The 27,265-nt window shown below is 42.5% G+C and overlaps 1 protein-coding gene across 1 annotated transcript in view; it reads right to left on the bottom strand.

Moving 5' to 3' along the window:
• The window catches only part of Haspin (haspin), a 57,205-nt gene that overhangs the window by 17,700 nt on the left and 12,240 nt on the right, over nucleotides 1-27,265 (bottom strand). The window contains exons 2-8 of the mRNA XM_080272337.1: nucleotides 24,539-24,672; nucleotides 21,022-24,190; nucleotides 18,252-18,276; nucleotides 14,858-14,941; nucleotides 13,639-13,825; nucleotides 13,290-13,475; nucleotides 7,704-7,843 (exon numbers count right to left, since the gene is read on the bottom strand). Of these exons, the coding sequence (XP_080128463.1) occupies nucleotides 7,704-7,843; nucleotides 13,290-13,475; nucleotides 13,639-13,825; nucleotides 14,858-14,941; nucleotides 18,252-18,276; nucleotides 21,022-24,190; nucleotides 24,539-24,672 (3,925 nt within the window). The remainder of the gene's footprint in view (nucleotides 1-7,703; nucleotides 7,844-13,289; nucleotides 13,476-13,638; nucleotides 13,826-14,857; nucleotides 14,942-18,251; nucleotides 18,277-21,021; nucleotides 24,191-24,538; nucleotides 24,673-27,265) is intronic.

Raw genomic sequence — 27,265 nt, 5'->3', positions numbered from 1 at the left:
CATGCTGTCGGTAATTCTCCCTCCTTATTGCTTTCTCTTTTCTTACTTTCTGGACCCTTTCTCATCCCATCCTTAAGTAAAAAAAAAAGTGGTCAGGATGATTAATTATCATAAGTGGGTTGTATACAGTGAGACATTGGGATATATAGGTCCACTTGATTAAGACTACTTTGTCGAGGTGTTGGACATTTTTCATCTAAATATTGTTTCTTCCCCAAAATCCTCCATATATCAAGGGAAATATCATATACAAGTGTCTAATATGGCATAAAATACAATATAATGTTCTGGGCTCCATCAGCAAGTGATAATACATGAATACAGTAACTACTGCATGAAATATATTAGCTGTGTGTCCTGTAATTAAATATGGGTATTATATTCAGCTCTCCCAAGCTATATGAGCCTTTCTCCCTCATTCAGTCTCTCCTCTACTGAATATAATCCTCAAATACATAACTACACATTTTCACAACCTGCAGTCCTTTCAAACATATGTACCATTCATAACTGCTCTAGAACAACTCTATGCACACACTCATATTCTAACTGTACATTATAACTTACAGACAAGCCCACAATAAGAGCTATCACTGTGTTTGGAGAAATAGAAGGAATTGGTAATTTAAACTTCCTCTTCAGGGAAAAGACTTTACAAACTAAACATCAGTTATATTTGCAAATTACCACAGCATCACAAGTTTCAGAATTAACACAAATCATTTGTAGGAAAATTACAAGCAATAGAATAAAAAAAATATGTTCATTAGCACACATTCCAACATAATCATACATAAACATTGCCAGTGCACCATGTATGTCTACATGGAGTGTGAACAGATTTATTTCTAGAGCAGGGAACATAAGCTACAGGCAGCGTCTTGGAGGACGACAGTGAGTGAAACTGTACTTTTATGTTGGTGTGTGCACAGTGATTCTTGTGGCACAGAGCACTTGTAATGTGTAAGTGTGAGAAGCAATATGTGAAACTGTCGGTGTGCATAGCACAGATTGCCTGCATCATCTGACAGGAGAAAACTGTCAATTACATGCCTGAATGTGCATAGTGATTTTTAGTTCATAAAGTGCATGTAGAGACTGTCAGAGGGGAACATAGTGTGATAGTGTGTACTGTACTTACATATTTGCAACAGCTTGCCACCCATACCATTCATATATATGGCAGTCCACAATCCTTCCTTGTTCACCTTGTCATATGCATTTTCCAGACCCATAAAAACTTTAACACCGTACAGTCCATCTCACAGTCTCCACTATCTGCCTTACTGCAAATACCTGATCCATACACCTCTTACTACTGTTCAAATCGCTGTGTTCATCACTAACCAGACATTCTGTCTTCCTTGCCCCTTCCATCCATAATCCAATCCTACACTGCTCCATAAGAAGCGTAAGAGCCCGGGGCTAGGCAAGTTGGGCCTGACATTTAAGATGAGAGTGACCAGCCTCACTCATTCCCAAATGGCATTACACAACCAATAAACCCCAACCATCCCTTGGATATAAACCTTCACCGGCTCAATCCGACTGGAGTGCAATAACTACTCACTAAACCACCAGGCCCCCAAATTTGGTGATATGGTTACCACCCAGCGTAGTAAATGGTTTCCTGGTGTACAGGAAAACATTTGGCTCATCACTCAGTGTAGTCGCCCACAGGCAGAAGGAAGAGGAAAGAATGAAGAAAAGAAAGACAGAAGAGGGAGTGTTAAGTCACCAGTAGGCAGAAGGACAAGGAAAGAATGAAGGAAAGAAAGACAGAAGAGGATGAAAGACAAGAAGAATGGAGGAGAGGACAGGGCAGACACCCAACAGCAGCACTACATCGAAAGAGTGGATGGTGAGTGTCCCCACCTACCACAAAAAAAAATGCCAACAGCATCTACAAGTCATGAACTTATTCCAAAATAATTCTTGCTCTCAGTTCGGTGACAGTTACCTTGTACTTCTGAAAAACAGCACAAATATAACCTTCTGTTCACTGCTACAACTCCACTCATCCAAGCCTTGACTAAAAATCATGATCATCATCATCATCCCGACCTCCTTTCCTACCCTACGGCAAGGTGAGGTGTAGCAACGTCCAGACAATCTAAGTTTGCCCAATTCAATGGGCCACGCTTCAATTCACTCATCATTCAAGCCCACGGAATCCTGGCTCCATCAGAGAAAAAAAAAAAAAAAAAAAAAAAAATTCTGTAGCTTCACATATAACTAACTGACAGAGTCAATCTGAGCAAAGTCACATAAAAAAGGGGTGCCAAATCCTTGCTAATGTGATTCTCCACACAAAATTCATCCTGCCAGCTCAGTCTTTTGTCACGTAGCCTCACCAACTTCCATACCTCTCTTCCTCGCACACTCACCTACCATATCCCTCTACCTTCTTCTTGGCTTACCTCGCCTCCTCCCTCCTTCAATTTCGCTCAAATGTATCTTTTTCACCACTCTATTGTCATCCATTCTCTCCACACAGCCAAACCATCTCAGTACACTTTCTTTGATTCTGGTGTCCACAGACTTCCTCACTCCTAGGGTTCCCACCCATTCCTTAAAATACGGATTCGTTTCGTATTGGAGAGTGAGGTGTTACGTTCCGTTTTGAACCTATACGGAACGCCATTTGTTCCGTATTCAGCTGTCTGAATGGTCAAGCTGATGAACATCAGTATTTTAAAATTACTGTGAGCGCATTTTTCGGTCAATCAGAAAACCAGACTGTAAAATTATGCCTTTATCAACAACATATATATTACCAATCAATCTGGGTCGTTCTTCGGTACGTGTGAAGTACGCAACGTAACATGTGCGACAAGAGGTCTGTCGAGTGTCGACCCGACCGTCGTACCCTCCCCCTACCCACAGACTCCAGTAACCCTAAACTTTGAACAAAGTTGTGCTGACTTTCTCACAACTACAGAGTAAGATAAAAGGCTTCTTGCAGCAGCAAAGGGCAACACAAAGTATTCATGTAAAAAAAAAAAAAAGAAAGTAGGGAATGGCTGACATTGTTTGTTTCCCTGATTCGCTCAGAAAGTTCCATTTTTCGTAGGATAAATTGTGTTTTTTTTTAGAAGTAAGAGAAACAAAAAGTGTGCTAAATCTTAGTCAATGCCTGATTAAATGGTGTTTTGTGGCTAACTTGTAAGTTCTACCTGCAAAATTTCATTCAAAAGTTTGGGCTTTCTCAATTGCTGGAGCATATTTTCCCAAGACAGATCTTGAAAAAGTTGCATTCATCCATTTTGGATCTGACATTATGACATTACATTATATTATATGACAATAGTGTAATATGAAACTATTTTCAAAGGCTAATGTAATTTAGTATATGAAAAAATCTTTGTGCATTTTATAATACACCATACTGTATTACGAGCATGAATGAATATAAATAAACACGATGGTTTAGTGTCTTTGTCGCAGCATATCACTTAATTCAGAAATTCCAGAGACTAGTCACGTCAGTGATAACTGGTCTCATAAGTATTACAATATGTCATTAGAATTAAAACATGTCCTCGTCACCCTCGTGTTTAGTGCAGATAGCCTCAAAATGCCCCTGAAGTAAGACATATTTCAAAAAATTTCCCGGGGGGGGGGGGACAGCTCCCCTCCCTCCATACTCCCCCCCCACTCGATACGCTCTCTCCATGCACCATTATTGTTCCTACTTACACAACTGCATTCCTTATTTTTCTGAGCTCGAGGTAGCAACCCTACTCACTCTGCATGTTTCATGAATCACATTACTCCACATCTTATCCATTCTCGGTACTCATTATACATTCCTCAGCAGTCCCATCTCCACTGCTCTTACTCTTGGCTTTTCATTTTCATACCACACCATAGTCTCACATCCACATGTTAAAGCTGGCACTAACACTCCCTCATGTAAGCCTCACACAGCTGCAACACTCAAGCCTCTCTTTTTTATCAAGGCCTTCATAACACCAGATACTTTCCTTCCTTGTGTCACCACTTTCCACTTTTTTTGCACATTTTCCTCTTTTCTGTACCCAGGTACAATATTTGAACTCTCTCACCAATTCCATTCTCTCCATTCATTGTAACATCACACTGGGAGTCATCTTCTCTCTCAGTAACCATCACTTTACTCTTTTCTACATTTATTCTCAAGGCACAACGCTCACAGTCATCTACACAACTCTGCATTAGTCCACTAAGTTCTTTTCTGGTATTTGCAAGTTGCACTGCATCATCACCATACAACAACTTTGAGATATTTCATCCATCACCACTCCTTACCAATGCCATCTCTCTTTCCATTACTCGTGTTTTGACTTCTCTCATCACCCCATCTATATATATATTGAACAACCATGGGGACATCACACAACCTTGTCGCACCATGGGGACATCACACTGATCATAAACCATTCACTTAGATGTCCATTTACCCTTACACATGCCTCACTGCCATCATAAAAACTCTTGAAAGGAACAAAAAGCTTACCATCTACACCATTCATATGCAAAACCTTCCACAATCCTTCTGTCTACTTTGTCATTTGCTTTTTCCAGATCCATAAAAGCCATAAACTCCTCATAGTCTTCAGACGCCTTCTCCGTTTTGTTTTGTTTTGTTTTTGAAGGCTCCAACATGCTTGCATGCATCGACCTTCATCACCTATTGGTAGCTCTCCGTGCTGCTCAATCTCTGGCAGCTTCCCTATTCAGTCCCTTATCCCTGAAGTCACACTGAATGACCTCGTCCCAGGTCTCTCTTGGTCTAGCTCTCGCAACCCTACCCCTAACATTAACACTTCTCACTTTGTGCACCCAGTTATTATTCCCCACCCTCTCCTTATGCCTAAACCATCTCAATCCACCTCTCCTCATCACAACACCAATACACTCCAGTCCCATCCCACCCCTCAATTCTTCCATCGTAAACCTAGCACCCCCAGGCCTAGCACTCAGGAACGTACTACAAATCCACCTAATCATTGTCATTTCTGTACGTTTGAGCGGGCGAATATCCTCTTCCTTTACTGCCCAGGTCTCATTACCATACACCATTCTACTCCTAACACCTGGTGCATACAAAGATCCCTTAGCACAGAGGAAGAGCCCTCTCAATGTCAGGAGAGGCAACACCTCCCTCAACTTCTTCCAGCCACTCCTCACTCTAGCCACAGATCTAGCTCCAACCCCACCTCCAGCACATAACATGTCTCCCAAACAACAAAACCCTTCCACACATTCAAGAGACTCACCAGCAAGGTCAATTCTTTCACATCTGACAATCTCAACCTGTTCTCCCCGACACACTGCACACATGAAATTACCGGCAGCAGTATCTCACAGCCTACCTCTAATACCATTACATCTCTCATGCACCCACTTATCACAGACACCGCACAAAATGGAATTGCTTCCCACTCTCTTATGGCAAATTGCACATGGCCACTCTCCCTCTTCTTTGACAGTCCCACCACCAGCCCTTGTTACCATCACTTTTGTTTTATTTGCATTTACAGGCAAGTCCCGGTTAACGAGGAACCACTTAATGAGAATTCACAAATACGAGGTCTTGAAATTTGCACCACCACCTGTTTAACGAGCTTGTAAAATCCCCCCAAATCCCAATTTACAAGAATCAATATGAGGGTATTTGTATTTCATGTGTATTAACCCTTTATTCCTGCTTAAAATTGTCTGACACAGGTGTTGGTGGTCAGTGGAAGTTACTTGGCTGGTTGTTCACCCCATCCCTATTTTACCTATAATTTATGTTATTCTGCTTCTATTAATGCTGTTTTTATATTTCAAGTGCATTACCCTCTTCTATTAACCCCTAATTCCAGCTCAAAATGATCAGAAAGTCAGTATTGGTGATTTTGGGGGAGGTTGCTCAAAGGCCTTGCTCCCAAACCTTATTTTTCCCATATGTTCTTCACTTCATTTAACGAGAATTAAGCTAACAAGCAAAATCCTTGCTCCCAATTAGCTCGTAAGTTCGGGACCCGCCTGTACTCTTAAGCCCTTGTGCCCCATACCATCTCTCCACTTCCTAAATCTTTCCTCTGTCTCTCTTTCATTCTCTGCATTCAACTTCATCAGCATACAACATCTCCCACAGGAGTCCATTTCTGAGGTCACGTAAGAGAGCTTCAAGTACCATGATAAACAACAAGGGGCTCAAAACTGACCCCTGGTGCACACCAACTTTCACAGAAAACTCATCACTCAAATCTCCATTCACCCTTACCTGGGTGCAAGCACCCACTTACATGGCTGGTTAGGGTAACCAGCCACTCCTCGAGCCTAAGCTTTCTCACTGCCCACTTTACCACCTCTCTGGGTACTCTGTCAAAGGCCTTCTCCAAATCAACAAAAACAGTACAGTTCCCTTTTCTTTCCAATATATTTTTCCTGAAGCTGTCAAACAATGAATATGGCATCAGTGGTCTCTTTGCCTGTCATAAACCCAAACTGCATGTCATCAGTATTCACTCTTTCTCTAATCATACCTTCTAAAATTCTCTCCATTACCTTCATTATCTGGTCTAAAAGTTTTACCATCATCATCTTCTAATCCTGTGTTGCCCCATGAGGAGCATAGAAGCCCAGGGCTAGGCAAGTTGGTCCTGACATTTAAGATGAGAGTGACCAGCCTCACTCATCCCTGAGTGGCATTACATGAGAAATAAACCCCAAACACCACTTGGATATAAACCTACAGACTCAATCTGGCTGGGGCACCTTAATTACCCACTAAATCACCAGGCACCATAGTTTGGTTATATGGTTACCACCCACTGTAGTAAATGGTTTCCTGGTGTACATGAAACCATTTGGCGTGTCACTCGGTGTAAAGTCACCTGCAGACAGAAGGAAGAGGGAAGAAAGAAGACAGACAGACAAGGAAGGAAGGAAAGGAGGAGGGAAGAGAGGAAAGGAGAGTCACCTGTGAGCAGCACTACACTGACTGAGTGGATAGTGAGTGCCCCCACCTACCACACTGAAGTTTTATGCTTCTATAATTTCATCTTTCCTAAGCATCACCCTTCCCCTTATACATATTTACAATTACACTCTTCAGCCTCATATATAACTATTTATCAGGTGAGTAACTTACCTCACTCCTATATCTCCTAAGGCTTTCAACATTTCAGCAGTCAACCCACACATGCCTGTAGCCTTCCCCACCTGAATCCAGCCTATTGGCTTGCACACAGTAGCACTGTCAATCAAAGGCCAAGGGCCAAACACTGGATCCACAGGCTCCAAACCTTCCCTGTCCAAGTCAAACTCTTCACTGAACAACTGGCTGTAATGCTCTCTCCATGAGTCTTTAATATCTGCACTGTTCACCACTACCCTTCCTTCATCATTCTTCACACACTGGTCACCTATGATATCCTTACTCGCCCTCTTCATCTAATTTGCCAACTTATAAATCATATTCTTCATTTCCACACAATTTAGGTTATCAAATAAAAGTCTCTGTGACTCAGACTTAGCCCAGTAAACCTCTTTTCTAGCCCTAGGCTTCACACACACACACACACACACACACACACACACACACATACACACACACACAAAAGACCTCAAGTGGATAACTGCACAAAACTTCTAAACCACAAATGAAACTAAGCATGCCCCTTCCCCATAAAAAAGGACTGGAAGGCAGTACAGAAACAAAAACAAACCTCTTTCCTCATTAAACTGGTCCCACAACTGCAGTAGGTCCTGGTGGTAGCTGCCTTGGACACACCAGCAATTCAACAGGTGTACGTAGTTCTCTGTCCAGTTCTGCTTCTGATCTGGACTCCTCAAGTTACTCAGCTCCCTGTTGTTCATAACATTATAAAACATTATGAATTTAATAAAAGATCAGTAATATAACAAGAGTTACAGCCAGTTCCATATTACTACTTTAAACCCCACACCCTGTAATAGGAGTTGGGTTACACAAAACTGGGAAGGATGTAATAAGCTCCACCAAATTTTGTTTATTCATTCATTCATTTATCACCCAATCAAGAGTTGCCCCATGAGAAGCACTGTGACCAGGGCTGGGCAAGTTCGTCCTAACAATTAAGATGAGAGTGACCAGTTTCACTCATCCCTGAGTGGCATTATGTGAGCAATAAACTCCAACCATCCCTTGGATATAAACCTGCACCAGGTCAATCTGACAGCCTTAATTGCCCACTAAACCACCAGGTGCCATAATTTGGTTATATGGTTACCACCCAGTGTAGTAAATGGCTACCTGGTGCACAGGGAACCATTTGGACTGTCACTCAGTGTAGAGTCACCCGTAGACAGAAAGAAGAGGAAAGAATGAAGGAAACAGAGACAGAAGAGGATGGACGGAAAGAAAAAAGGAAGAAAGGAAAGGGCAGACACCTGAGACCAGGGACTACATCAAATGAGTGGATGGTGAGCATCCCCTCCAAATTTTATTCATACATACATACATCATCCAATCCCGTGTTGCTACACGAGGAATGTAGAAGCCCAGGGCAAGGCATGTTGGTCCTGACATTTAAGATGAGTAACCAGCCTCACACATCCCTGAGTGGCATTATGTGTGCAATAAACCTCAACCACCCCTAAGATATAAACCTACACAGACTCAATCCAGTTGGAGCACCTTAAATGCTCACTGAACCACCTGGCGTCACAGTCTGGTTATGTGGTTACCAACCAGCGTGGTAAAGGGTTTCCTGGTGTACAGGAAACCATTTGGCTTCTAACTCAATGTAGAGTCACCCATACACAGAAGGAAGAGGAAAGAATGAAGGAAAGAAAGACAGAAGAGGAAGGAAGAGAGGAAAAAGCAGTAACCCGAGAGTAGCACTACATCAAGTGAGTGGATGGAACCTTAAAAAATAAAAAAAATCATGAAAAGAAACTAAGAAGCCATATATCAGCCACATCAAACCTTTCCTACAGTTTTGAGTAAGAACAGTTTCACATAGTAAAAATAATTTGCAAGAATTGAGTGAGTGGATGGAACCCAAAAAATTTAAAAAATCATAAAAAAAGTAAGAAGCCTTATATCAGCCACATCAAACCTTTCCTACAGTTTTGAGTGAGTAAGAATAGTTTCATATAATAAAAATAATTAGCAGGAATATTTTGGCATGAAATAAACACTGGCCAGACTTGCAGGCAGTGCCACTCTGTCTGGCTCTGTGTTTGGGATAAGTATTCATTACAGTCAAAATTATTCATTATCCTGACTTTTTTTCTCACTAAATATAGGGTGAGGTAGGGTCCACAGCAAGAAAAAATCTGCTAGAGGGAAAACTACCAATGGTTCGCCCAATTAAATAGAACAAGCTCTCATGTCTCCCCCTCCCAAAAATCTAGACTTTACCCTGGTCAAAAACACCCAGTGAGAAAGCTTGGGATCGAGGAGTGGCTGGTCAGTGAGGTTATGGCGATGTATGTGGGTGCGAGGCAAGGGTGAATGGAGATTTGAGTAATGAATTTTCCATGAATGTTGGTGTGCACCAGAGGTCAGTTTTGAGCCCCTTGTTGTTTATCATGGTACCTGAAGCCCTCTCATGTGACTTTTGAAATGGCCACCCATGGGAGATGTTGCATATTGATGACTTGCAGAGAATGAAAGGGAGACAGAGGGATGATTTAGCAAATGAGGAGATGGTGTGGGGCACAAGGACTTAAGAATAAATGCAAACAAAACACAAGTGATGGTACCTAGGGCTGGTGGGAGTACTGTCAAAGAGGGAGAGTGGCCATGTGCGATGTGCCACAAGGGCGTGGGAAGTATTTCCATCGTGTGCAGTGTCTGTGATAAGTGGGTGCATGAGAGATGTAGTGGTATCAGAGGCAGACTACGAGATACTGCTGATTTCATGTGTGTGGTGTGTCTGGAAGAGCAGGTGGAAATTGTCAAGTGTGAAAGGATTGAACTTGCTGTTGAGTCTCTTGAGTGTGTGGAAGAGTTTTGTTATTTGGGCATGTAATGTGCTGGAGGTGGGGCTGGAGCTAGCTCTGTGGTTAGAGTGAGGAGTGGATGGAAGAAGTTCAGGGAGCTGATCCCTCTCCTGACACTGAGAGGGCTCTCCCTCCGTGCTAAGGGATCTTTATATGCAGCATGTTAGGAGTGTAATGCTGTATGGTTGTGAGACCTGGGTAGTAAAGGAAGAGGATATCTGCAGGCTCCATGCAGAAATGACAATGATTAGGTGGATGTGCAGTGTGCCCCTGAGTGTGAGGCCTGTGGAGGCTAGGTTTATGGTGGAAGAGTTGAGGGGTAGGATGGGACTGGAGTGTATTGGTGTTGTGATAAGGAGAGGTAGACTGAGATGGTCTGGGCATGTGGAAAGGATGGGGGACAATAACTGAGTGCAGAAAAAGAGCAGTGTTAATGTTAAGAATAGGGATGCGAGAGGACGACCGAGAAAGACCTGGGACAAGGTCAAGAGTGTGACCTCAGAGATAAGGGACTGAATAGGGAAGCTGCCAGACATCAAGCAGCATCGAAAACTGCCATTAGGTGACCAAGGCCGATGCATGGAAGCATGTTTGAGCCTTCAGAGATGAATAAACAAACAATTACCTAGCTATCAACAGGAGTCAATCCAACGACTATCACGACACCCAAAAAGAACAAAGATGCCAAATTCTTCATACAGTGCACTCGCATAACTCAAGCACTACTAACTCGCAAAGTATATAACTCACGGTGTCCTTATCTAAGTCACCATTATCACCAAACTCAAAGAAAATGCTCTAACTCACGTTTTTCCACTAGAAAATGACATATCCAAGGAGATGTTTAACTCATGGTATTGTAGCCGCAATGAACGACTGGAAGCCAATCATATTTACACACACAGTCCTTGTGACTGAGCAGAAAATCAAAACAATGCTCTCTCTACCCATGCCTCCTATGTTCAGTGGCCAGTACTGCAACTAAGCCTACCTAGCGGGATTTTTAGTCTACACGTGTACACCTACCTGCAAGCTTCTTCCCTGCCTTTTTGAAAGGCAGGCAAATGTGGAAAATGTGGTTTGAAACTCTTGATCCATCCATGAAAGTGTTAAGTGAAGTGCTTGCATTTGTGGATATGGCCAAAGAAAAGATCAAAGCACGTGATAGAAATGAAACAAGGTGTAATAAATTTGTTTTAAATCTTGATAAAGCTGTAGCCTGTTATAAGAAAATGCGGTAAAATTATCATTTCAATCTCTAACAGAATTATGAATTTCTGATCCATTTTTTCGGGATTTTAGATAATCCCAAGACACTTTTCTTCTATGGCATTTTTGCCGCATATTATTTTTAACTCCTGAAGACAACCTAACCTAACCTAACCTTCAGGAGTAATATAAAAATAATTTGTGACAAAAATGTCACAGAAGAAAAGTGTCTTAGAATTTTCTAAAATACCGAAAAAATGGATAAAAAACTCGTAATTCTGTTAGGGGTTGAAATAATAACAGAACCAAAAATGCATGACAGCCGTTTCAATCAGTGTCAGCAGCAGTTGATCACACGCTACTTAGCCCACCAACAACAGCCTAAGCCTTCCCATGCAGATGACAAGGACAGCGACACAGCTTTTATTATCTCTGCAGCTGATTTTGAGGGCTTCCTCAGTGACACTGCTGAAGAAAAAGCATTAATGCAGCAGCAGCATGAGGCACCATAGGCTAGTGTGCCGAAACCGCTATCTGTCTCTTATCAACGTAAGCATTGTCATCAGTAGGATTAAGGCAAATGCTTTTCAATATTGTTTATTATCATACGAGGAAATGTAATGTCTTTTAATACTGTTTATTATCATTATAAGATACGCAATAAATACTTCTGAGACAGGATGTTAGTGTGAAGTGGTGTTAAGAGGGGTTCCAATAATGTTAAACTAGGCTATCCGACACCACGGCAGAATCAAATACAGTAATCTGCCCACTATCTGGACACCCCACTACCCGGACATTTTGGGCCCTGGCCTTTGGAACTCAAAAATGGCCAAAAAACATAAAAAGTCCAAAAAAAAATCAATATTTTTTTCACCTGTAATTTGAACTTGGCACGCGGAGCCGAACAACTGTGTTTACACATGGCCCCCTTCTTCCTTCCCTCCAGGGCCTCCCCAGTTACCGTTTAACAACTATCCAGGCTAGACACTCACAGCAGTGGATGCCGCACGTGCTCGTTTTTGTGAATAAACAGTGAATAAACTGCAATACCCCGCCACTAGACCACACGGGAATTTACAGTGTTGTGCAGCGTTAAGATATTAGATTTTAGAGTGCAAAGGATTAAATGCAAAGTGCAAACTGGCGGTTGAAACTGGCATGGCGCAAGTAAGAACAGAATGTGTAGTGTTAAACAATTATAACTCACAGTGCAAAGGGATTCTGTGCAGCACAACACTGGATTACTGTAGGTGCTTCAAGTGCATTTTCACCACTGACACAGCCTTTAGAGGAAGCAGGTTAATCTTCATAATGGCCACGGACGTGTTGTAAATACCCTGTACACTGCTAAATATTTTCCATACTCACCTCTCAATCCTCATTTTCTGGTTCCTTTTCATTTATTTCATGCTTTCTGTTCCTTATTTGCGTGAATAGGGTCTTAAATAGGTGCTATGCATGTACGGTAGGGAGTTATGTAGGTGGTTTTCCGAGTTAGGCTGGGTTAGGGTCCATAAGTACCAGTCCAGGAGGCAGGGGTCCAGTATCCGGATGAACCCACTTCCTGGACATGCCATGGGCTGTATTACATCGGATAATGGGAAGATTACTGTATATTTTTCCCCATAAGGTGTGTGTTTTTTTGACTCACATTTTTCCAACTCACAGCATGAGTTCAGAAGGAAATTACTGTGAGTTAGGCGAGTGCAGTCTACATTCCTGTTTTTAAAATTCTTACAAACAGCTTCACCCACCATCAGTTCCTAGCCTTATCAACCTCTACACCTTATCTTTTCACACAGTTATTCACCATATCTATCCACCTTCTTCTTGACCTACCCAACCCCCTACCTTCAAATTTAACTCTGATACACCCTTTTCACCACCCTATGTACACCCATTCTCTCCATATGACATTACCAAATAAGCACACTCTCTTCAACTCTGGTGTTCAAAGACTTCTTACTTTCATGAAATGAGGACTACTGTCAGTTCAGAAGCAGGAGATAATGGTCACTAATATCACAAAAATGCTCATCACAGCTTTTAACAATTAGATACAGGTTCTCAGTATTAAACACTTACATGGCTTCAAAATCTGACTCACTTACATGGAAATAATAATCTCAGACAAGATTTCTTCAAACTTTTTCTGTGGTTCTCCATTAACATCAAAATCTCCTTCAATGGGCATGACCTTCAGCACTGTGGCCCCCTCAAGATTAGCTGGGTTAGGGCGGGTCATGAACACCTCTCCGTACACACCCTCCCCAATCTTCTTGCAGCAGGCCAGGCGACTATCAGATGGAAATAGACAGTAACAATCATGTGAGTAGTTACATGATTCAGCAAAAACTGGTAAGTTATTCATGAAATTATGGATTATTTACTGGAAATCGGCAGGATTATTCAAAAGTCTCAAACACATGCTATAAAAAGAAATGAACAATGACACAATACCTTTCTGTGAAGCAATCAGTAAGTGGAACAGGCTGAACTTGGCTACAGAGGCTTAGAACACGGTCTCGTGGGTCTGGCGGGATGATGACAGCACTCCTCGTGTCATGGTCTAGGTATGTGATCTGGAGGCTTGATCGTCTGTTGATTTCTCCTCTAATGCTAGGTACCACCTGCTTTTTTCTTTGACCTGAGGGACAAGGTGTCTAGTTGTGTATGGGAGGCAACTCTGCATATGAATCCCATGGGATAACAACACTAACAGTACTGTAATTATCATTTAGGTCCTGATAGTATCAGCACTATTTAAAAAAAAAAAAAAAAAAAAAAAAAAAAGCTGTGCCATAAACTATAAATACATACTGCCACCAGCATAAACATCAGTTCAAGAATTCACACACAAACAAATAACTATTGCTATAAAACAGCAAGCTAGTACCTGTATTTTGATTTAATCATCAAAATATCAAGCATATCTGGATGCATTTGAAGTACCAACATCCAGAGCCCACTGTTATGCATATACTAAAAAGGGGGGCTGGGAGTTTTCTCACATTAGAACATGCTGTGGCCTAAATGCTATGGTTCAAGTCCCAGATTATAAAAGAGGTGGCCAGAGGTTTTCCTGTCACATAGAGATACTAGGGACGTAAGTTGGTTCCCTACCCTTAACTGTAATGGCCTATGATAGCTTAGCTTTGGGTTTCTAGGCTCCAAGGGGGGGCAAAATGGACTGGCAGTTACAGTTACCCTCACTTCCTCCTTTGTAGGGCCCCAAGGTTTGGCTACCACAGTCCACAAAACTTAAGTGTAGGTAACTGGCAAATGTTCATACTTACATTAGCAAGTGAAAAACCTCTAGCCTCCCCTAGGGAGTTTGAACCTGGAAGTTGTACATAAAGGTCACGCCAGCTGGCACCATTACCACTTGACCACCAAACCGGATAAAGCCAATGCAGCAAAATCTAACAAATGACAGGTGAATTCTTATAAATAACTCAACTCAACATAAAACAGAGGGGATATGGTGATAAAAACTGAATGCACTATGGCTAAGGGAAAAAAAAAATCAAATAATAAAGTCCTAAAAGTAAAACAGAAATTACATACTGTACTGGGTATCATCTAAAGTTTGAAACAAGCAAACATCACATCATCTAGCAACACAAAACAGTCACAGACAAACTTCATACTTTAGTTAAGTCACACAATACTGTCTTACCCATCTCTAAAGGAATGGCAGATATTCGAAGACTACTCCTCTGACTGAGTGCAGCGAGGCAGTGTAGTGTTTCTCTTCGCAAACCTGCAGTATACAATTTCAACATTTTTCACTGTACTGTACAGCATTATCACAAGTACAGTAATCACTCTAATATCCGGACGCCCAATAACCGAACATCCCCACTAACCGAACCTTATCGTCCTGGGATCAAACATTCCCAAAATGGTCCGAAAATCCAAAAAAATTGGAAAAAAAACCGATTTTTTGCCGTCCGTAATTTGAACTTGCCGCGCGCGCCGCGTGAGAGCATTGTTTTGGTTCGTCATTCCTCCGACGTCCGATAGAGCGCCGCTGCATCATCCCCACTTCCCGCCTGTCTCTCACCGCGACTGGACCTGCGCTGTTCGTCATGGCTGCCCACGTGCTCGCTTTTGTGGTGGTGCCGTACTTGCTGCAAGGCCTCCTGCTGCTCTCTGCCCTACTCTTAGTGTGTGTGATGATGGCCCCGCCTCCTGAGAAAAGGAAGAGAGTGGTGTTGACTCTGGAGAAGAAACGGGAGATATTGGAGAAGGTTGATGCGGTTGGTCTTCCTCTCGCATTTCTCCGCGCGAGTTCAACCTGGCCCGTCGACTTTGTTTGATATCAAGCGTTCCTCGAGACAAGCTCATGCAGTACACGGCTGACTTCTCGTCAGAAGCAAACGCAACGTGGAGAGGAAGGTTATGTTTACTGGGCAAGTATGCAGAGATCGACCGCTCCACGTTGATTTGGTATCGACAGCAACGTGCAGCTGGTGTGATGGTACGTGGAACGGAGCTGAAGGCTGCTGCTGAGAAGTTTGCAAGGCTTCACGACGCCCTAGACTTCAAGGCATCCGAGGGTTGGCTCTTCGCGTTCAAGTTGCGACATGGCCTTACTAACCGTAAAGCACATGGCGAAGCATTGGACGCTAACGAGGATGGAGTGGACGAGTTTCGGCACAAGGTGAAAGGCTTGATCGACAGGGAGGGCCTCACACTCGGTCAAGTCTATAACGCTGACGAAACTGGCCTATTCTATCGCCGGTGCCAACGAACACTCTCGCCGATGAGACGGAGAAGCGTGTACCTGGCCGCAAGCTTTCTAAGGAACGGATATCTGCTTTGTGTTGTGCCAATGCTAACGGCATGCACCGGCTTAAGCCCGTTATTGTTGGCCGTGCAAAGCAGCCTCGGTGCCTTCGTGGGGTGATGGATGTCCTTCCTGTCGTATGGTACCATTCTTTGAAAGCATGGTTCACAGCTGTGATTTTCAAAGACTGGTTTCACCATCACTTCGTCAAGGAGGTCATACATTACCAGACGAAGACACTGGGAATTCCTCAGCGACCAGGTAAAGGCTCTCCTTCTCCTCGACAATGCACCTGCCCACCGTGCGACAAGGACTTGGTTGCTGAGAATGGCCGTATTAGGTGCATGTTTCTGCCACCTAATACGACTGCTCTCATTCAACCAATGGACCAAGGAGTGATCGTGGCAACAAAGCGCCTGTACCGTCGGAAGTTCCTGGACGAGGTGATGGTGGTTCCTCGAGGACGAGGACGAGCGCAGGGAAGGACGTGACACTCGAGGCAAGCGGACTTTGGAAAACCTTCGCGCTACAACATCAAGTCTGCGCTGTACAACTGGGCTGAGTGCATGGAAGGAAGTCCCTGTGAAAACTCTTGAAAATGGTTGGTCTCGTCTGCTTCTCGGAACAGATGTGGAGTACGATTTCCTAGGGTTTGACGTGGATGACTTCCATGCACAGCTGCGTACGCACGGCGACGATGTTGATGTGGACGATGTTCGTGAGTGGTTGGACGACGACGAGGGCGATCCTGGGTATCAGACGTTGTCTGATATCGAGATCGCGTCTTCGGTTGCTGGTGTCAGTCCCGAACTTGAAGATTCCGACGACGAAGGCGATGATGATGCAGACTCCGCCCAGCAGGACACTACTCCAGCCATCCCCAAGCTGAGCGCACTCCGGAACATCTAGAGTTCGTCCTAGACTACCTGGAACACCCGGACTGCGACAGGGAGATGGGGCCCTTGGGACTCGTGGAGGAAGTGCGTGCTTTCCGGCAGCGCATCATCAATCGCCAGAATCGTCGGTCCTTGCGTCAGTCAACGATTGACAGTTTTTTCAGGCCCGTGACCCCGCTGTGCCAAGCCCTGGTTCCACTCCGTTGCCTCCCCAAGACAGGCCCTCATGCTCCGAGCCACAGCCCAGCACATCAGCTACAGTGGAGTCACCGCCGACGTGAGTTTGCGGCTGTCTTCAGAGTCTTCTGTAGTCGGTACGCCATCACCACTACCCACCGATGCACCCTTGGACGCCTGCCAGTGATACTCTCGGCTCTGACAGTGAATAAACAGCAAGAACTTCTCCACTAGACCACACGGGAATTTTGAGTGTTGTGCAGTGAAAAAAACGGTGTGTTGTGTTAAGGTTTTCAAGTTGGGAGAAAAAACTAAGTAGAAAAGAAATTTAACGTAACTAACCTTCTTTGTTTTGGCTTTGGAAACTTAAAAAAACTTGGGAAAAGTTAATGTGCAACACTTAAATTTAATGGAACATTATTTGGACTAAAGTGAACACTGTGAAAAGAACGGACTTCTGTGTGTTAGTGACTAAGTTCAGTGCAAGACTTCAGGAAGAGTGTAGTGCAAGTGCTTCAGGAAATCGTTCTTACTGTCAGAGTCCGAGAGGAGGCGGTTATTCATCGAGGTGGCTAGGACTTGCTGTAAGTAGCCAAAATGTTTCATGTTGTACTATTTTCCATACTATATTTACCAGAATGTTTCATATTGTATTTTTTCCCATACTATACTTACCAGAAAGTGTCATACTGTACTTCTTTCCATACTAAACTTACCTCATGCATGTGCAGTAGGAATGGGTTTTTCAGAGTTCGGTTAGGTTCGGTTAGGTTAGGTTCGGTTAGAGTCCATAAGTACCAGAATGTTTATTAATGTATGAACATACTTCTAAACCCACATTTTATGTGTCTATTGCATTTATTTCAGTCATTTATGTGCCTTATTGGTGTGATTTGGGTGTTAAATAGGTGCTATGCATGTCCGGAGGGAGTTGTATAGGTGTTTCTCTGTGTTAGGGTCCGTAAGTACAAGTCCATAAGCTGGGGCCCAATATCCGGACAAAACCAATATCCGAACCTACCGATGGCTCTATTGATCCGGATATTGGAGTGATTACTGTAATAAATATAAGTAATGCAAATTTGTTACTATGCATTACCTTATGACACAAGGAATATCATACACTATTCATGTGTACAGTACTATTTTGACTTTACAGGCAACATAAAACAGTATACAACAGCTATCAATAACTGCAGTCTACTTACAATCACTTTCCTCTACATCAGGTCCCTGAAAAAAATAAACAATTGAAAATAAAAATAAATTCATATTATGGAGTGCAATGAAAGAAAAGTGCAGTATGCTATGACCTTCAAGCTTCAAACTTCAGCAACACAGGTAACATATTGTTATATATATATAAAAAAAAAAAAAAAAAAAAAAAAAAAAAGTTGCAATGCACATATCAAGATAGTGTAAAATTGTTTATACTTCAAATGAAGTACAGTAGACTCTTGCTATATTGAACTAACTGGGAGGATGCCTGCTTCAATAAAGCCAAAAGTTCCATTAATCCAAGGGTCATACCCCAAGTGGAAATTCAAACACATGACTAGAAGCAAATGACGACAATGGCATATTGTAGTACTGTAAATGAAAATTATACCCATTTTACACTAACCTGGTCCATACTTTTGTCCTTTTGCAGCTTTTTTCGCATCCTTGTCATGGCACTTCTTCACGACCCATACTGTACTACTATAATCTCTTATTACAACTCGACAATCATGATGGGCAGAGGGAAGCTTCAGGCCAGGTTTGGAGTAAAATAGGTGGGAAACACATGAACTCTATATTGTACTGCCCCACTTATTGGCCCACATTTGGCATTGTTGACAGAAGTACAACAGGCTCAGGGGCATTCGAAAAATCCAAAAACCATCATATTGAGGTTCGAAAGAGCAAAGGGCTACCGGTACTGTACATACCATGACAATGTCTTTCAAACTTATCAATGAAAAATAACTCACCATGCAGTCTTCTTATGTGTTGTTATAGTAACCATATACAGTAGATTATAAATCAGTTAGTATGTAAAATTTTTAAATCAGATTCTACCTCAAAACCATCACTGTAACTGAGTTTCCACTACCAAAATCAGGTGGACAGGCTCCAGAATAAATAAAAATAGACAATGCTACCAGTGAAATAAGTTACAGTGTCACTCATCTGTCACCCAAACCATCAAATTCCCAGCTCCATCACACAAGTGGAATTGTCCCTAGTTACAGTATCTATCTATCCAACCTCCCTCTCTCTCTTTCTTTTGTAGGTGGGGACGCTCACCATCCACTCACTCGATGTAGTGCTGCTTTGGGTGTCTGCCCTTTCCTTCCTTCCTTCCTTCCTCTTCTGTTTCTCTTTCCTTCATTCTTTCCTCTTCTTTCTGCCCACAGGTGACTTTACACTCCCTCTTCTGTTTTTCTTTCCTTCATTCTTTCCTCTTCCTTCTGCCTATGGGTGATTCTACACTAAATGACAAGCCAAATGGTTTCCTATACACTAGGAAACCATTTACTTTGCTGGGTGGTAACCATATAACCAAATTATGGCACATGGTGGTTTAGTGGGTGATTACGGCACTCCAATCGAATTCAACCTGTGTAGGTTTATATCCAAGGGATGGTTAGGGTTTATTGCTCAAATAATGCCACTCAGGGATGAGTGAGTTTGGTCACTCTCATCTTAAATGTCAGGACCAACTTGCATAGCCCCGGGCTTCTACACTCCTCATGGGGCAATGTAGGATTGATGAGGGATGAATGGATAGATGGATATATATATAAATATACATATATTCATCCATCCATCTGGTGGTAGGTGAGGGCGCTCACCATCCACTTACTCGATGTAGTGCTGCTCTTGGGTGTCTGCTCTTTCCTCTCCTCTCTCCATTCCTTCCTTCCTCTTCTGTCTTTCTTTCCTTCATTCTTTCATCATCCTTCTGCCTACAGGTGACTTTACACTCCTTCTTTTGTCTTTCTTTCCTTCATTCTTTCCTCTTCCTTCTGCCTATGGGTGACTCTACACTGAGTGACAAGACAAATGGTTTCCTGTACACCAAGAAACCATTTAACATGCTGGGTGGTAACCATATAACCATATTATGGCACTTGGTGGTTTAGTGGGTAATTACAGTGCTCCAATCAGATTGAGCCGGTAAAGGTTTATATCCAAGGGATGGTTGGGGTTATTGCTCATGTAATGCCACTCAGGGATGAGTGAGGCTGGTCACTCTCATCTTAAATGTCAGGACCAAATTGCCTAGCCCCAAGCTTCTACGCTCCTCATGGGGCAACGTACAATTGGATGATGGATGGATGGATTATCCATCCATCCACCCATCATCCAATCCTACATTGCCCCATGAGGAGCGTAGGTGCCCGGGGCTAGGCAGTTGGTCCCGACATTTAAGATGAGAGTGACCAGCCTCACTCATCCCTGAGTGGCATTAATGAGCAATCAACCCCAACCATCCCTTGGATATAAACCTTCACCGGCTCAATCCAATTGGAGCACAATAATTACCCACTAAACCACCAGGCGCCGAAATTTGGTTATATGAATACCACCCAGCGTAGTAAATGGTTTCCTGGAGCACAGGAAACCATTTGGCTTGTCACTCACTGTAGAGTCACCCACAGGCTGAAGGAAGTGGAAAGAATGAAGGAAAGACAGAAGAGGGAGTGTAATGTCACCTGTAGGCAGAAGGACAAGGAAAGAATGAAGGAAAGACAGAAGAAAATGGAAGGAAAGAAGGATGGAGAGGAAAGGGCAGACACGCGAGAGCAGCACTACATCAAGTGAGTGGATGGTGAGCGCCCCCACCTACCACAAGAATATATATATATATAAACAGTATATATATGTATACAAATCATGCAACAGTAATACTACATTGTAATGGATCATGTTAAAGACAGGACAGTACACATTTTATAACTTCAATGAACTGCCATGAACAAGTAGTGTTACCTGCACAGGAATCATACTTCTGAGTGACCTTTTCCATCCCTTCCCTGGCTTGGCTGGAGTGGCACAGAAAGAAGGCAAGGATCCCAGCTCCTCCTCCAGCTGCAATGATACATTTGGTCCTTCCTCAGCAGAATCCAAAACACACTTCTGGCTTACTAAAGAGCCTGGATCATTCTTTTCACCAATGTTTTTTTTATATATCACCTTATCATCCAAATAAACTAAATTTTCATTCTCAAGTTTCACATTAACACATTTCCTACTTGCAGTATCACTCCTCACTGAATTTCTACTTTGTGCCTGATTCAACGAGGTGTGGACATCTATCATACTTTCATTTCTTAACGCATGGTTTATGCAATCACTAACAGATTCCAATGTATTGTGCAAATATGGTTTTACGTCAAAATCAAGGTCTTCTTTTATTGAGTCATCTTGGCAGAATCTGTTAATGGAATTTGCATTCTGAAGACCAGTATTATTTTCACTTGTTTCACTGACAAATAATTTGGATGTCCTGTCAACTGAGGTTTCACTACTCTTGACTAAGCTTTGTTTCTTGCATGATTGACTGACTGACAATGAACTGAACTCCATGAAGCTTAATTTTCTACTTTGGTTCTGCTTAGGTCTGGTGGTGACAAATGACTTCATTGACTGTCTTTTAGATTTCCTTGTAGCTACTTTCCCAAGGGGACTGTTTATCTTCACACGCTGTCTTAGAGATCTCCTGGATGGTGGCAGAGTATCTCCAGATATATCTCCTTTACATGATGTGTCATAAGCACTACTGAAGCTCACCTTTCTAGATTTTATTCCTCCCTGCTTTCTATCCAATATGGGTGACTGCCTACTGAAAAAGAATTGGCTAGTGTCGTTTGTCACTGCTGCTAGCATATCTGGATCTTCGGTAACTGAAGCTAAGGAGGTGGCAATGGACTTCCTGGCCAATCTTCTTGATCTTCTGGTAGCTCCTTTCCCCAGAGAACTGTTTGTTCTAAAATGCTGTCTATGAGACTTTTTGGACAACAGCAGACAGTCCCCTGACACAGCTCCCATGTGAGACATACCTTGTGCCATATCATTTAGGATTCTGCAATCTGTTCTTTTAAATCCTAATCTTGCCTGTCTTCTAGTCATTATGAGAGACTGTCTGCTAAGAGGCAACTGGGTTGCGTCACTTGATCCTCCAGCACGTGCATCGGCATCTTCGTCAGACGATGCTACACAAGTAACAACAGGCTTCACAGCCAGCCTTTTACATCTGGCTGCTGCTTTCCTATTAGTACTGTTTATTTTCACATGTTCCCTCAGAGACATTTTTGGTGGTGATGGACCATCATCTGATGTATCTTCCTTGTGAAACATATCACTGGAGAAACTGTGGCTTACCTTCTGTTTAAGTCTTACTTTTGCCCGCTTTCTGGTCAATATAGGAGACTGCCTACTGGAGGATAAATGGCTTGTGTCACTCGTTAATCTTCCAGCAAGTGCGGCTGAATCTTCAGTGGCTTGAGATGTTTTTGATACTGGACTATCTCCTGAGCTTTTACAATCTGTGTGTGCTCTTGGTATATGGTACCCTCTCCTCTTATTCACAATTTTTCTTCTGAGCACCAAAGAATGTTCCTGTTCAATTAGATCTCTGGATGTATAGCTATCAGTATCTACAGGATTTCCAAGACAGTTTAAAGCAGGGGAGTTCAGTTCCACTGAATGTTTTACCTGCTTGAGCAATATGGACCTATGTCTGTTTTTTCTTGGTGAAAGAGGATCTGGTGAGGAAAATATAGGTGAGGTTTTTCTTCTGGAGCTCTGAGAATCTCCTTTGGTATCTACTGCATTTAGTGCTGCAGCTTGTCCCCTCCTACCTACCACTATTGATGAGTCTACCTTAACTCCAATTTGTACTTCTTTTGTAGTAGTTGTAGTGATACAGTCTGCATAGCCCAGTGGGGTTCCCTTCGGCAGTGCACTACCTGCCAATTCAAATGCAGGGATGCAGGCACCCTTAAATGGACCATTATTCAGAACCCTCGAGGTATTGTAAAAACTGCCAGGTGACTTAGGACTATTTTCTTTATCTGAGTCAGAATCTCCAATTATGACCCGAGGAATCTTGGAACTAATATCTACGTAACTATCCTTACAAGTTTCATATTTACTCCCACTAGTTAAGCAGGATCTTATTTCAAGTGGGGATAATTTACTTTGTGTTTTTAGACACTCTGGACTCTCAAATACTGATGAATGTTCCTCTATCACCATACTGCTCTGGCGAGGGACAGGAGACACTGCATTTTCAAGAGATGGTGAGGCCTGTAAACTCCAGTGACTTCCCTTCCTTAACACATTCTGGTTTCTGCTGTTCTCAGCTGGAGTGCTTGTGCATATTTCCCTTGGTATCTTCACCTTTCCAGAATGTGCTGAGCCATATGAGTTTTCTGGACTCTGGGGCATTTGTTTTTCACTTGATAAGGTGTGCTGGTTGGGCAAAACATTGTGATAAGCTGACAGTTTTGGAGAAAAGTCCTTCTGTGCTGTGAATAATCCAGAACAAAGTGTACTAAAGAGTTGTCTAATCCATGGGGAATGTTTCGCATCTTCAGCTGTTAATGCTTCTTTATCGGTACTAATTACTGTTGCAAGTGCATTAGTTTGTTTCAGTGAATATGTGGGATCATTCTTCACACTTGTTTGCTCTTCATCAGTAATGCTGCTAACTTTATCTCTACATTTTTCCGTACTGCAATGTCCATATCTCTTAGAGGCTGTTCTCTTAACCTTATTTCCTGATACAACAATATTATCATCATCAGAAAAAAGTTGTGGAGATGCATGCTGCTTTGAACACAAGTGACCTGGCTCATTTTGCCTGGAAACCTGACTCTGGCAGTTTTTCCTGTAGTTCTGTTTACGGGCTCCCACATCTTTAGAGGTCACTTTCTGTCCTGTCCCTAGTGCCTTTGGCTTCGTGTTATCTGCTTTAAACACTGAGTGCTGCTCTCTTTTCAATTTAGCATTTCCTGTTCTTAGCCCTGTGCTGTTTGCCAACCTGGAATCTGATTCTGGTGGCAGAGACTTGTATAACACACCAGTCACATCAAAAGAACTACTGGCACCTGATGTGGAAGAGGTACATCCGATTACATGAGATGCATGAGGTCGCCTGGAAAAATAAAAGCCAATGATAGTTAACCTCAAATATAAATGGAAACTAAGGTAAGTAATGCACAGCTACATCATATTCTGACAATTCATGTCACAACACTAATGAACTATACAGCACAATACATGCCCCTTAAAATTAGGTTTATGTTAGCAAATCTACAAGGCAACAACCTGAATCATATTATTTCAATACAATTTGCAAATATCCACATCATTTCAAAGGGAAAAAAAAAAATGGTGGCACAAAGTACTATACTGTACATATAATCATACGAGTATACTTGCCACCTAAACAAAAGCAAATATTATACTAATATGTCACTCTAAGTAGAGCAAGTCGGCTTACGGGAGTTGTTTTGTAAATTTATCAAAGGTGTCATTGATAGAGACATGACCAGTACTTCCTAGGGTGGAATTAGTGAGGAAACTGCTCACTGCAAGTGGCTTTCTTGAGCTCTGGTTCTCTGGTGCATCCTTGCTCTGAAATTAAAGCACAGCATAACTCACTGGTGGTACTGTAACACCGTACAGTATCCAAGACATTTAATATTTTTAATAGGAAGGCTGCTAGTTCATTGAAAGCAGTAACTAAGTGTGAAGATGTGAGTATGGATGTTACTGCATGCCAGTACTGTGATCCTCACTCTAATACAGTAAACTCAACTATCCATCACTGCATTATCCAGCATATATCATTGGCCATCACAGCAAATGACTGAATTTTCCTAGTAAGGAAACAAATTGTCAAATATCATTTGTCCCTCTTGTCTGAGAGTTACTGTTCTCTTACTGCCCCCATTTACTGCCTACTTTCAAAACTTCACAAGAAAACTTTCCGCTGACAGACTGACCAGATGGGATGAATTCCTTGTGAACAATCCCTTGGATATCGAAGAAAACGATCAACATCGACTTGACATTGCCGCGAACTTGAAATGCATTTTTCGGCCACGGTGAATTGGGAGATTTCCATTGCGATATGACTGCTGCCTTGTCTCCAGGTCATAACCATATACAGTAAACCCTCATTATACAATGCCTCACTGGATGATATTTCGCTTATACAATGTCAAAATTTTAGTACCCTATGCCCACTATACAATGGGAACGATTTGCAACAACGATGGATCATCCACGGCTCAGTGAACAGTGAATGTGCAAACGCAACAAAAACGTCCTCACACTGTCAGCATTAGACCACACACACTTGTCCACCGGTCCAGCCTCATTAGCTAGCCCTGCCCAGCCAGCTAGCCCAGTCTTATCAATTGGTCCAGCCCCATCAGCCAGCCCCACCCAGCCGGCTAGCCCAGTCTCATCCGCCAGTCCAGACTCATCAGCCAGCCAGCCCTGCCCAGTCAGCCAGTTCTGCCAGTGATGAGTGAGGGCTGTGAGGCCCTAACTGTCCCTTAGCCTCGGAGGGGACATCAACAATCCTATTTACTTAAGTAATAGTAAGAACTACTGTATACTGTTATTTTCATGTTTTTCCCCTCTTTATTCATTATTAATGTGTTACTTTACATGTTTAAACATAAGGATATTTCATGTATGTGAGTGTTAAGGTGTGTGAATGTGCGAGTTTAGGCAGGTCTAGGAACGTATCCCCATTGAGTACATGTTATAACAGGTTCACTATACAATGGATTGCTATACGATGGGGTTTTCAGGAACGGAACCCCATCGTATAATGAGGGTTTACTGTACCTATGATTCATCACCAGTTATGACCTTGGAGATGAAGGTTGCATCATCTATGACCTGATTCTTGAGCTCCCTGCAAACTGCAACGCCATGTGCCTTCTGCTCGTCACCCAGCAGTCTTGGCACAAATTTTGCAGCAATGCATCTCATGCCCAACACATCCAATATGTGCTGCACGCTCCCGTATGACAATCCAACGATATCACAAACATCATGGATAGTTCACCTACGATCTGCAAGGATAGCCTGACAAACATTTCCAACGTTTACTGATGTTGTTGTCATTGACAGTTGTCCAGAACAGTCATCGTCTTCGACAGACATTCGTCCTTCCTTGAAATGCTTGTACCAGAAAAATGTTCTACTTTGGGACATGGCATTGTAACTCGTTTGCGTTATGTTTTTGCGAGAAGAGCAGTCGTTTACACTGTAAAAGCCCAAAAGGCTAGGTATTATCAAAATAAAGTTGATTCATGTGGTGGTAATAAAAAAAAAAATGTCTGCAGTTGTGAACAATTTGGTTGGTCGGAGGAATGTATTTGTTAAACCAACTTCTGTATCTGATGCCCAATTGGCTTCTGATTTTGCTTCATTTTTTACAAGTAAGACATCTCGCATAAGAAGCGATTTAGACAGCAGTTCTCCTAGTGAAGCATACTCAGTTGACTTCCAGCCACTGTGCACCAGGGATAATTTGCTTTCAACAGTTCATCCGCTGGATGTAAACAAAGTCAAATGTTACATCAGAGAACTTAATAAAACATTTTGCTCACTCGATCCATGTAACATGTCACAACTGCCTGATGTGTATGATCATGCTGCAGACTTTATCTGCAACATATTAAATAGATGCTTCTTAGAAAGTAATTTTGTGCAGTCTGAGAAACGTGCTTTGCTTAGGCCCCTAATTAAGAAACCTGGCCTTGATGTCAAGAGCATGACAAATTATCATCCAGTCTCTAACCTGTCTTTTTTATCCAAGATTATTGAGCAGGCCATACTCGATCAACTCTTACCACTACTGGAACACAACAGAGTTGTTCCTGTTGTTCAATCAGCATACAGAAAATACCATTCAACTGAAACTGCACTAACAAGGATTCAGAGTGACTTGGTGGCAAACACTTGTAGTGGGATGTCCTCTCTCCTAGTTCTTTTGGATCTGTCTGCAGCTTTTGATACAGTAGATCATAAACTATTGTTGGATGATCTGTATTTTTATGGCATTCGTGATAGTGCCCTTTTGCTCCTTAAGTCGTATCTGTCGGACAAATCTCAGAGAGTGGTTGTTGATTACGCTAGCTCTGATTCTGCTCCTCTTCTATTTGGAGTCCCTCAAGGATCAGTTTTGGGTCCAATTCTATTTACT

Source organism: Coenobita brevimanus, chromosome 50, assembly GCF_032717465.1.
Source record: "Coenobita brevimanus isolate Jiangsu-jjx chromosome 50, ASM3271746v2, whole genome shotgun sequence".
Taxonomy (NCBI): Eukaryota; Metazoa; Arthropoda; class Malacostraca; order Decapoda; family Coenobitidae; genus Coenobita; species Coenobita brevimanus.
The sequence above is the reverse complement of the archived record's forward strand: the minus strand, read 5'-3'. Positions and strand labels throughout refer to the sequence as shown.